The sequence below is a fragment of the Euphorbia lathyris genome, chromosome 8, assembly GCF_963576675.1.
Source record: "Euphorbia lathyris chromosome 8, ddEupLath1.1, whole genome shotgun sequence".
NCBI lineage: Eukaryota > Viridiplantae > Streptophyta > Magnoliopsida > Malpighiales > Euphorbiaceae > Euphorbia > Euphorbia lathyris.
Genome location: NC_088917.1, coordinates 74,209,402 through 74,222,019, shown reverse-complemented (window position 1 = coordinate 74,222,019; position 12,618 = coordinate 74,209,402). Strand labels below are relative to the sequence as shown.

Below are 12,618 nucleotides of genomic sequence, written 5' to 3'. Positions count from 1 at the left end.
CGGTGGCAACATTTTACTATCCTATAGCAACTTAAATGAAAGCGTTGCCTATATCGTAGAACAGATAACACTATTATCGAATAAAATTATAAGCAACACCTTTGAACTTTCTTGCAACAAGTTTTTATGCAACATGGTTTTTATTTGCAACTCTTTTTATATAGAATTGCAACACTTTTTAATTTAACATTTTTTTGTTTCAAGCAACTCTTTCGTATATAATTTGCAACATTTTTTAATTTAACACTTTTTAAGCAACTATTTAATTTAACACTTTTTAATTTAATATTTTTTAGCAATTTTTTTATATTATGTTAATAGCAACGCTTTTTGTTTGAAATTTTAACGATATTTAATGTAACACTGTTATATGCAACATAATCTTTAACTCGTGCAACACTAAAAAAAATTAAAAGAAAATTTTGAATTTAAATAATAGCATAAAAAACCCTTAAGTGCAATTATAAATCCATAATAGGCCAATATATTAACAATGAAATTTAAAATTCTCAAATGATCCAAAACACATAATAAAAAGTATAATAAAGTCATAATGTAATCTATCCTTCAAACTCCACAGTAGCATTCTCATTTTCATTTGAAATGTCACCATATATATCCTCAATATCAATGTTGAGATTGGAATTAACTTCTACCAATTTGTTTATGATTAATGTCAAGCTCTTCCTCACTTTTTGATCCACTTGTTTCATTTTCTCCTCCATTACGTCTTCAAGTTGGATAACTTTCTCCTCCATTTCACTTTGCAATTGGTTTTTTTATCTTTGTTAATCCTCTACATAGGCATCAGAAACATTTCCAATTGACTGTTCCTTCAATTTCTTAGGTATTACATGTCTGCCAATAAGCCAAGAGAGTCCATGTGATGTGTCACCACAAATAAGCTGCTCAACATTCTCACTAGTTGCTCCATACGAACACATCTCTTCAATTGTGGACTATAAAAAAATGAATTACATGAATAAATCGTGTTAAGTTATGAATTAGCTAAAATCTAATAACTAACATGAATAGCTAATTACAACAGTTATAATCTAATAACTGAACCAAACAAACTCATGGTTCTACCCAATTTTAGGAGAAAATATCATAAAAATTTGTAGCACTAGAAAGAAGGGTGAAAAATATTAAAGGGACTATAATGCTTATTGTCGATTCCATAGAGTAGATGGTCCTAACACGGACATGGAAAGAAATTAAAATGTTAACTAAAAGAGGAAAGTTTGATTAATGTTTCAAGAAAGATACCAAAAAGAAAAATTATGGTAAAGAAATGGAGTAATCCATATCATTATAGGAAAGCCAAGTTTCAAGCCAGCAGTAAAAAAAGCCTCATTCTCTAATCTAATGGCATCAAATACTCATAAGCTAACACCTAGAAAAAAAATTCTGCTAAATTAATACCTTTTTCTCCTTGAGTTTTCCATAAGTAGAGACAATCATACTATAGGCAAGTACAAATTCCAACAAATAACAAATGAAAAATGAGCACATATCAAATTCCAAACTCCTCAAACAAAGGATATTACTCCTAATCAACAACTTATACAAAGGACATTACTCCTAATAAAATATTTGTTCCCTCCATAATTTCACAAGCACTAAAGGAAATAATATCATAAACTATATACCGGATTTACATCAAGTTAGAATTACAACTTCATTAGAAGAGAAGAACTCACTTGACACCGAGACTTTTTGCAGCGATTTGAAGGATTTGATAGAGGCCTTCTCTGACATTCCACTAACTTGTAATAGTAGTCTGCCAGATATTAAGTTGCTAACAGTGAGTAAACTAAGGAAAATTAATATATGCAACTCTCTGTCATATAACAATGGTTTAAAATACTATTTGGCCACTGATTTATCCAAAATTTTATCATTTGGCCCATGATCTATCCCAAATTGGTGAACTTTCACCCAATTTGGATTCAAACTTAACCGAATCATTATCTCATTGATAAGTAACGATATTTTGACATTTGAACTTAATAGATTTTAGTTTAGGATTTGTTTTTTGTTTTTTTGTTTTTTTAATCTAATTAATTATTTCCACATAATGTGGGGAAAAAAACTTTAAGAAATATCACGTTTTAAGTATAAGTGTCAAAATATCGTTACTTATCAATGAGATAATGATTCTGTTAAGCATTCATACAAATTGGGTGAAATTTCACCAAATGGGATACGCCAAGGGCCAAATGTGACCAAATAATAGATCATGGCCAAATGACATAATTTTGGATAGATTAGGGGCCAAATAATGCTTTAAGCCTATAACAATTAATGCAAAATATTGAGCTAGGGCAGAATCACACACTTATGAGAACATTTAATTGATGGATAGTGCATTAGTTGTTTTTTGGATATTCAGAGGTATGCATAACTCCCTGTCATATAATAAGTGCACCAACAACCAGTAAAAGGCAACCATGAATTCAAATCCATTTTAGAAAAAAGAAACAGTAAAAGGCAACCATGTGGTTAATTTTAAACATTCAAAGCATTAGCAACTGTAAACACCAATTTAAGAATCTTCCCATCCAACATATTCCCTAAAACTGGAGTAATTTCAATGTCATAAGAGGGTAGGTGGTTGAACGAACCTATGCTAGTAATTGGTCCAACAATTAAGATTAATTTAAATAAATAAGATGAGTTGATAACTTTAACTTAACTTACAGTTACAATTCAGCCTAATGATAATACAATTTAATATAGAAAAGAAATTATTAGGCACAACACCAACCTGAAGAGATTAGGTTCTTCACTTGATAGACGCCCTATTGCTGTATATCTGAAGCTAATAACCATATAGTGTGTAGCTTTCCATCTTCATAGACAACCTAGCCAGTGAAAAGATTGAACCAAGTGTGGAGTTTAAAAGCTTTGCTGATGTCCTGTGCTCCTTGTTAACTGGAATAATAGGATGCTCATTTCTGAAAGGAACCCAATTTTCGGATTAAGAAACAGAGGGATTTCAGATAGATTTGAAAGCAAAAAGGATAGGTGAAATCACAATATACTCAAATTAAAAACCTAAAAAGTAATTAAAATTCACAACATAGCCAATCTCAAGCCCTAAGACGACCTTAATTCTATAATTTCAACTTATAGGTAAAATCACAAACTACATTCTAGAACTTAGAGAAAGGGTAGAAACTTAAATTCACAATGTCTCCATGATCAGAAGTGCTACCTCTTGGGAGCGGCACAAGTTCTGGAGCGGCCAGCATTTCGATGACCGGATCGGATCAACATCGTCACCCGATTTTTGCAATTTTTCTTCGCTCTTCGTGTACCATGAGGCAGAGAATCGCCAGATTTGAGAGAAACAGGAGACATGGAGTGGTTTATCGGAGTTGAAAGAAGGAAAAGATAACGATGAAGAAGAGGTTGAGAGTGAGAGGTGGAAGAGAAGTCGAAGTAAACAGTAGCAAAGAATGATGTGGGATGAATTAGGGTTAGTAGTAGAGAAGTCACATAAGTGGGTTGGGTTTTACAAATCCCATCTATATTTCAAAGCCCAACTATATTTTCTTTTTATCTCAAATAAAAAATAAAATAGTGTATTTTGTAGCTGCACTATTTTAAGGTGTTGCTACAATAATGTTGGTAAAACCATTTTTTTTTTTGTTAAGGTGTAAAAATACCCCTAACGTTATAGGTCAGGAGCAATTTTACCCTAAACGTCTAAAATTGTACAATTTTACCCCTAATGTTGGAAGCCAAGAGCAATTTTACCCCTAACGGTGATAAATTGGGTCAATTTCAGACACTATTATAAAACACATATATTTTTGTTCATTATTATGCACCAATTGCATAATAATTCATTGTAAAAAAAGGATTTCATGTTTTTTATAATTTAATGATAGAATTTGAGATTAATATTTATAAATTCGGTGGATTTTTTCCTTTTTTTTTTGTCTAATTCGCACAAAAAGACAATATATTTTTTTATTTTTTTATTTTTTTCACATCCCAACAAATGTTTGTGATTTGTTACTGATAAAATGACACAATATGAAGTGTAGATGACAAGTTTCATAACCGAGAAGACAGTTTTGATTAATTATTTCTCAAATTGACCCAATTTATTAACGTTAGGGGTAAAATTGTTATCGGCTTCCAAGGTTAGGGGTAAAATTGCACCATTTTAGACGTTAGGGGTAAAATTGCTCGTGACCCAAAACGTTAGGGGTATTTTTACACCTTAACCCCTTTTTTTGTAGTGCCCCTTAAAACAATTTTATTTTTTATTATTTTTTTAATCCTGAAATATACAAAACGACGTTGTTTTGCATCAAATTGAATTAAGGAAGATTATTTACATAAAAAGGTGTTTCAACATATCTCTTGCAACACTTTATAATTAGTGTTCTAAAATTTCAAATTTATGTGAGTTTGACATGGATCACATCCGTAACTCCGATCCAGCATTACCGGATTGCCTTTCACAGTGAAACTCCCCTTCTCTTTTGCAACATTCTATAAACCATGTTGCAAAAGATCCAAAAAAAACCATAAATAGTGCAACACATGTATTTTAGGTTGCAAAAGACCATCTATGGTGAATAGTCATGTAAACATATATGAAGATACAATCTTATCGGTCAATATATCTATGTGAATATATTTATGAATAGTTGTAGGAGTTAGTATAGGTATTAATTAGTATTTTTTGTCCCAATTATGTTCAATTTTCTCTACATAAATACTTGTATCTTTTCTATAATCCGTACATTCTGATTACGTATTATCAGAGCTGCCCTTATGAGTAGTCTTAGATTTGTTCTTTATTTTTTTCCATTATGGTTCACCTTTCTCTTTCCGTGAGGGCAGACATTAGAGCGTTTAAAGTGTGAGACTTCCCTTTGACTCGCTGCCATCACCAGGAGGAAGCCACTGCATCGATCAACATGTTTGTGAGAGCTGGCGCGTCTGCCACCATCATTATCTCCGGTTAACTTTCCCTACAAGAAAAAAGAATTTACCAACGACATGATGTCGTTGGTATTCATCATTTTTCCTTGACTTTCACTTGTGCTAAAAAATGGCACTGCCTTTCACTTATGCTCAAAAAATGGCATTCACTTTCACTTATGCTCAAAAAATGGCATTCACTTTCACTTATGCTCAAAAAATGGCAACTTGAGCTCAAACTTGAGTGACATCAGGATTCGCACGCGTATAAAGAGTCGCGAACCAAGTTGTTTGATTCCCACATTGAATTCGCTTCGATAACACACGGTCGACCTACGATTTCATTCCCTCGGGTCTTTCGGATGAGGCTTGAAATCTACAGATCGCTTCCAGGAAATATAGTTTTTCCTATTTAAAGGATTATTAACAAGCAGTAAACCTGCATTATTAGCTCGATCTTTGCGATTCTCTCCTCATAAATTGATTCCATCATTTCCAGAGTTATCCTTATTTGTCTGCTTGATGCGATTTCCATCGACACTTTTGTTCAATAAATTCTTCGATTCGTCCAACTATGAATTAGAATCGATAGTGTTCAAAGCAACATATAGGTAACTTCTGTGCGACATTATAGATAAGAATAAGAGAGAAATAAAGAATGCAAAAAATTGGATCATGAACCAGAAAGCTCTTATGTCATAATGGAAACAATTGTCTCTATTTTTCCATTGATTAAAAATATCTAGATTACACACGTATTTATACATGAATTGATAGACTAGAATCTAATATATTGATCTGCCACATAAGCATATCAGTTAATAGTACAAAATGCTGAAAATGAAATTCCTCGCCTATTTCCTTTTGATCTTATGTGGTTGCACATTGCTCCTCTTATCATGGTCTTCATCTTGAATTCCAACAGTTTTTCCCTCTTTTACACTAACTCATCATTTTAACGAGTTATTATAACCATTGTACTTAAATGTCTACTTACAAACAGAATTGCTACAAAACTCATAAATCTACGAATATGAATTCAATAATGTGATTTTAAAATGTCAAACCCGGCCTAAAATAAGATCAGATAAGACGGTGAGACATTACCACTGACTTATTATATAAACTAGTTGCAGTGTCTCTAAAATAAGGAGAAAAATTAAACCAAAAACCAAATTCCGGTTTATAGCTAAAATGACCAACATATGTCGTTTCCAGCCTAACTTCTCCATATAGAGTCCAATTAAGGTGATTAAAAAACCTCTGGAAACGTAAGACAAAAATAAAGAACTTTTATTAGAGACTCCATGATAGATTCAGCCTATATCTGGTCGAAAAATGTAGCACAAGGTTCCAACACAAATCGGATTTTTCCGCAGCACCTATATAGACAATTCTCTACTATCTCAACTCAATATAATTTACTCATATCTCATATCACACTTCAGCTAATTATATATATATATATATATATATATATATATATACATGTAGATAATACATACCAAACAAAAAGACACTACCAAACACAGGTTATACAAGTGTCTTCAAACATATACTATCCACATATATGTACATGAACAAAATGGATGCAATATCCTAGAGACGACTTGAACCTCGTAGCTGTAACCGAACCTCGCCCTAGGATCGAGTACCCCTCTCGTTACCTTGCACTTCTTCGCCTAAAAAAAACATTAAAAACATTTGGAAAAAATGAGACAAAAATCTCGATAAGAAACTATCAGCTATAAAAACCAACTTTACTTAACATAACTACATATATACATTTTTAAAAGATTTAATCAAAATCTTATAAAATATACTCAAAACTTAAGTTCATAATATAGTCAAGGTACTAAACCAAAAACCAAAAACTTATAATCTTGTATCAATTTTTGAGTTCATCCCATTTTATTTGAATCAGAATTCACAACATACACGAAACGTCTCTTTAACATTGCCTATCCCATATAGTCTTACCCGACACTTTACTGCCCTACCCAATAGGTCTTCAGATTGTGTACACAGTCCATATTTCTCACTAAATATGGTCTTTAGATTCGAAACCACCCAACCGGACTACTCTTAATGGATACCAAACATTTTATTCCATATATATATATATATATATATATATATATATATATTGAAACCCAAAACATATATGTATATATATATGTAAATATATAGACTTCACTTCTTTATAATCAAACTCACAAATTTTCCATTCTCCAAAATATCAATCCTTTATACCATCAATCAATAAAAATTCCAAAGTTAATTAATCAAATGAAACCTTAAATCAATATAACCAGATAAAATCTGAAATTCACATATAAGTATAGTCAATAGTTTCGTTTGAACTATAATTCCACAATAAAAAGCAAGATCGTGAAAAACCCCGATTTTACAAAATTCATGTATAACCCTAAGATATCAATTTCTGAAAATTCTTTGATTATATATATATATATATATATATATATACATAAAACTCAAAATATATATACTAGTACAGAAATGCTTACTTGTGTCGCACTTTTTCATGTTGTTGTGTCGCACTTTTGTGCGACACAACAGGGGTGCGACACAAGAATTTTGCATCGCTCTTGAGAGCGACACAAACTACTCATCTGTTGTGTCGCACTTGTCAAACGCGCGATACAATAGAGCGATAACTCTTGTGACGCGCTTCTAGAGTGCGCGACACAACATATGATATTCTTGTGACGCGCTCCAAGGGTGCGCGACACAAGCTCCCTGATTAATCTAGTACACTTTGTATCGCTCCTTCCTTACGCGCGACGCAAAATATTGATATTTTTTTAAAAAAAATATTTTTTTTGGATTTAATGGAGCTCTAATATTGAACTATAATCAAGCATAAATATTACCAATAATTACACGTACATTGTATTAACAATCATGGCTAGCTAGCATTTTTACTTTATTAGTCTCTTTTATATTCATTGAAAATTATTTAACAGTAATTACACACTCATGAGAGATAAGGTACCAAAATAGGCCTATGGTTTTTGTAGAAATAAATTTAGACCCATGTACAAAATAGTACCAATATAGGCTTAACGTTTAAAAAAGTATCAATCTAGGCGTCAAGAACGGATTGGACACGTCATTCCTATTACTCCGTTAAGTTTTGACTTTCCCTCCACATATAATTGACAAAACTTAACAGAGTAATATCAACATCGTGTCTCGTTCCGTTATCGAGGTCTAAATTGGTACATTTTTTAAACGTTAAACCTATATGTGTGCTATTTTGTAAGTGGAACCTAAATTGATACTTCCCTAACAACCATAGACCTATTTTGGTAACTTATCCCCACTCATAATTACTGGTACCACTGCAAAATAGAGCTTAACAATAATAAAAACTAACAAATGTAAAGTTCACAAACAGATATGAATAAGACTTAATTTTGAATTCTAAATGACAATAAAAATCAGTACGTTTTTGTTGTTCCCAGAAATATGTTCATTTGAATATCCCATGTAAGAGGGTTGCAAGGCCCAACATCTCCATGGAGCCAATGTTACAAGTTTCTATTGTGAACATACTCGTAATCAAGCATCCTAATACAAGACAACAAAATTAGAAATGCTTGGAAAATTAATTACTTCGAGGATTCACAGATTCAAAGCAGTAAAGGTGAAAACTTTAAATTGCAGTATAATCAAAATAAGAAATTTAAGAGCTCCTTCAGTACAATAAGAAAGAAATCTCACCAAATTTTTGAAGAGCCTCCAATTGGTTCTACTTCTACCTTAAAGTTCATCCATGATTGTCCTCTACATCAAAGCAACAAAATTTAACCAGATTTTTGAAACCACTAACGAAAGAAGCAGAAATATAATTAAGAAATTATACCTATCACATTTTCATCAGTGAAACCATTAGTAGAGACCTCAAGCTCTTTGAGGGTATACCAATATATATTGGAACAACTACAGTACTCCGCTCCAATCTATTTCTCAATCCAATATATATACATGCCCTTTCCTCTCTTCCTAAGGCCGTATGGTATGGTTATGTTATTTGACAACTACAGTACTCCGCTCCACTGAATATAATCTGCCTAATTACATTTTCCTGTACATGAACACAAACCACCTAATAACCAACTTTCATATAATTAAATAATTCAGAAACTGGTGTATCATGGAAGAGGAGACTTAATACTACTTAGACTACACTACTCCTTCCATGCCTAAACTAGCCGAGTTCTATTAATTAGGAATTGTGTTGTCTATAGGTTTTAGGGATTATGTAATTGTGGTTAGTGAAAAAACTATTCAGTATGATATATGGTTAGAATGTTCGGTTGAGAAAGTTGAAATTTAACATCCCATGTGTCGTCAATTTTTTATGGCATCAGCAAGCAAGAAGATAGGACCACTAACCATATTACAGGAGGAGGAATTGGATAAACTCTACCCAACTCCACATCAGATGCATGCAATATTATCACACTTAAATATACGTATTCTCATTAGCTTTTTAATAACTAGATGAATCATATTCAAGGCTACTCAGCATCTTCATCGCCTATTATATTGCAGCCAAAGGAATAGAAATTCTAGACTTAACCTCTAAAATGAAATGAAATGAAGGCCTTTGACATTCTCCAAATTAGATTATTAAATAATATATCAACAAAGTGTGAATTATTCTCCTCCATCTAGAGCCAAAGAAATCGTTATCTGCATATATATAATATAAAATTGAAAAAGCTCAATCTGAGGCCGAAAGTATGATCTTAATTACATTATACTTAAAATGGTCTTTTATATATTCCAACACTATTAAACCGTACAGACAATTTCTTGATATGGAGATTTTATATAATCAATCTGTGTGCATGCATTAAGTTAATGCAAGTTGTTTTATTAGCAAGAACAAAAGGCCACTGTCAAACAAATCATAAGTGGCATTTTCCTTATCCACACAAATATCTCAAGGAACTTCCTCTTTTTTGCAAAAGGAAATTATCCAATATTTAAATGTCCTTAAACGATTTAAACAATGCAATTCCCAGCACCCTTATAAATAAGACTTTTCTGAATCACAATTTAAGAAAGAATTTTAATATATAAACGGGAACTTGGAAACATACTCTGTCCAGCATGAGACTCCCCACCAGGAGTGCATCCAAACACAAGGCATGAAGGATACAGTTTGACACTTTCTCAGCATCAAGAGCATTTAGCCTGTCGAAAAGAACTATAATTTGGACGGCACTCAGCGTGTACAATATATGGGGATCATGTCCAATATTACCAGAAAAACCACCTAAATCACAAAGTGTGTAGTCAATGTTCTAACTATATTTAATAGATCATTGTGCATGTATTATCTCCACAACTAGTTTTCCAACAAAAAATACATAAATGCAAGCAAATAAATCAAAGGGGAACATGCTTTAAATACCAGATTCATGTTGCCATTGCACAATCCATTCAATTACTTCATTTGAATCAACTGCATCAAGCTTTCCCATAAAAGATCTAGAGTGGTCAATCCCCAGTATGCTCCATTCATTCTTAAGTGTTCCATCACCACAGATTCAATACTATCCTTGTTCTTTGATTACACAATAAAGTGAGTGGCAATTAGACGAGTCAGTCAAAGCAAGTCAAAGCAAGTCAATCCAAAAATTTGAACTTTGTTTCTACTAGACTTCTCCCATTTTTACTCATTTCGACATTTTTATGTGAAGTAATTGATATGCATATTAAAACAGGGGTTATTGAAGGTAAATGAAGAAGGAAAAGTAGAGGTACTAACAGATGAAGCAAAGCAAAGGCACAAAAAAGATGAAGCAAAGCAAAGGCATAAAATCAAAATTAATTTTTCCCCTGACCTTGCGTTTTGCGCAGCGACTGAACTGAACGGTGGCCGGCGGCGATGGAGACTGACTTGCAAGCAGCGACTGACTGACTAGTGGCCGGCGGTGAACTGAGTTGTGCGATTCCCCCTGAGTTGAGCCGGCGGTGTGCGAGTGCGTAGAAGAATCGTAACTCTCGCGTTGCTCTCCTCTTCTCAAATTAGGGATTTAGGTCTTAATTAGGTGCTGTGCTGTCTGTGCCTTTTAATTTGATTTATTTTCATTAAAATCAAAACCACATCGTTTTGGAAGAAAAAAATTTTTTTTTTTCCCCCGCCGGGGCTCGAGCCCCACTCAACCCCTTGGTTCCGCCCCTGGTTAGAGGTTCGAACCTCTGTATTTATATTTTAGTTCATTTTATTTTTAATTAATGTATTGGGATAAGTTTAAAATCAGTGAGTGATTGACAAAAAATATAATGGCTTAGATGGTTAAGATATTAGGTAATGTTTTGGCAGGTTAGAGGTTCGAACCTCCGTATTTACATTTTAGTTCATTTTATTTTTAATTAAGTTCGATCCTCCATTTTTACACTTTAAGTATATATTTTTCAGCTCATTTTATTTTTAATTAATTTATATGGGATAAGTTTATAAGTTTATATATATATATATATGTACAGGATATTTAATTTTCATCATTTTTGTAATTTTTTAAGAAATATGTAGAAACTAAGAAAAAAAAATATGAAGAAAAAATATTTATATTCAAATAGTAGTTCGTATTAGTTGTGTCGCACTTTAGAAAGGAGCGACACAAAGATAACGCACTACTTGTGTCGCTTTTATAAAAGCGTGTCACAAAGATAAAACACTCCTTGTGTCGTTTTAGTAAAAGCGCGTCACAAGCTTACTCTTGTGTCGCACTGAAAGACAAGCGATACAAGAAGTAACTCATTTGTGACGCACGCTCTTCAAGCGTGACACAAGTGATGACACAAAATACTTAGTTGTGTCGCGTTTAAAGAACGCGCGACACTAGTTGCTCTGTTGTGTCGCCTTCTCTTCAGGCGCGACACAAGAGGTGCGACACAAGTGAGCATTTCTGTACTAGTGATAGTTACTTACCTTGGCTATTAATTGAAGAAAACACATCCGTTCAATTCTCCTCTAAATTCTGTCTAAAACGTTTTCCCTCCAAACACTTTCGAAACTCAAAAACTATTCTGTTGGAACTTAGAACTATGCATAAGGATGATATGGTTTAAATTTCAAGTGATTCAGACGGTCGAAACTCCGTAAATCAAAGAAACAGTGGAGAAATGGTTCAGAGAAAACTGAAGATGAAGATGAAAGGAATAGAAAAAGAAAAGAGAAGAACATAATCGTATGTTCTGGGTCCTCCATCTTTATATAATCTTTTAAAAAATATCCTAAACTTTTAATTTACACATAAAACCATCAAATTAACTCCAAACTTTTCCTATAGCACCAAATAAAAATCACACACCCAATAATTATAATATATATTAATATCAAGGTATAAATTCTAGAAATTTAGACACGGACATGACATAAAATATCCCATTAATTATGATATGATAGAACTAAGTACATTAATATATTTTGTTCCACTAATTGTACTGTAATAGGTCTAATGACACAGACAACATATTTTTTAAAACTATAATTAGCTATGAAAGCATAGATACTTTTAAGTGGTTGACGTACGCGTATCGGATACTCCAGAGATACGATACGCCGAAAATACGTACGATACAGCAAAAACAAATATCCTATTTTTCTTTTTTATTTTAATTATGGGG

At 32.6% G+C, this 12,618-nt stretch overlaps 1 protein-coding gene and 1 long non-coding RNA gene across 6 annotated transcripts; both read right to left on the bottom strand.

Moving 5' to 3' along the window:
• Positions 1–456: 456 nt before the first annotated feature.
• Positions 457–3,486, bottom strand: LOC136202266 (uncharacterized). Its single transcript, XR_010674382.1, has 4 exons — positions 3,221–3,486; positions 2,771–2,960; positions 1,704–1,783; positions 457–959 (listed from the first exon to the last, which is right to left on the bottom strand). It is a non-coding gene; the product is annotated as an uncharacterized lncRNA (long non-coding RNA).
• Positions 3,487–6,262: 2,776 nt separating this feature from the next.
• On the bottom strand, positions 6,263–11,041 carry LOC136204143 (geranylgeranyl transferase type-2 subunit beta 2-like). 5 transcript variants are annotated; one of them, XR_010675045.1, is made up of 7 exons: positions 10,830–11,041; positions 10,397–10,549; positions 10,083–10,258; positions 8,837–9,058; positions 8,695–8,757; positions 8,419–8,541; positions 6,267–6,629 (listed from the first exon to the last, which is right to left on the bottom strand). XR_010675045.1 is itself a non-coding variant. In XM_065995344.1 (5 exons), the coding sequence occupies exons 2-4, from the start codon at positions 10,464–10,466 to the stop codon at positions 8,734–8,736; spliced, it is 270 nt and encodes an 89-aa protein (XP_065851416.1). In that variant the 5' UTR covers positions 10,467–10,549; positions 10,830–11,041; the 3' UTR covers positions 6,270–6,629; positions 8,695–8,733. The 5 variants fall into 5 exon arrangements, 2 of the variants coding, with proteins under 2 accessions (XP_065851416.1, XP_065851415.1); XR_010675046.1 differs by lacking the exon at positions 8,419–8,541 and having other exon boundaries at positions 6,263–6,629; XR_010675044.1 differs by lacking the exon at positions 6,267–6,629 and having other exon boundaries at positions 8,321–8,541.
• Positions 11,042–12,618: the final 1,577 nt, after the last annotated feature.

Excerpts from the sequence above, each read along its gene's own strand:
- LOC136204143 (XM_065995344.1), bottom strand. The coding sequence starts at position 10,466 with ATGGGAAAGCTTGATGCAGTTGATTCAAATGAAGTAATTGAATGGATT. Across the intron at positions 10,259-10,396 it reads GCAATGGCAACATGAATCTG|GTGGTTTTTCTGGTAATATT; the intron begins GTATTTAAAGCA and ends TTTGTGATTTAG. Across the intron at positions 8,758-10,082 it reads GGAGTCTCATGCTGGACAGA|AGGACAATCATGGATGAACT; the intron begins GTATGTTTCCAA and ends GCTTTGATGTAG.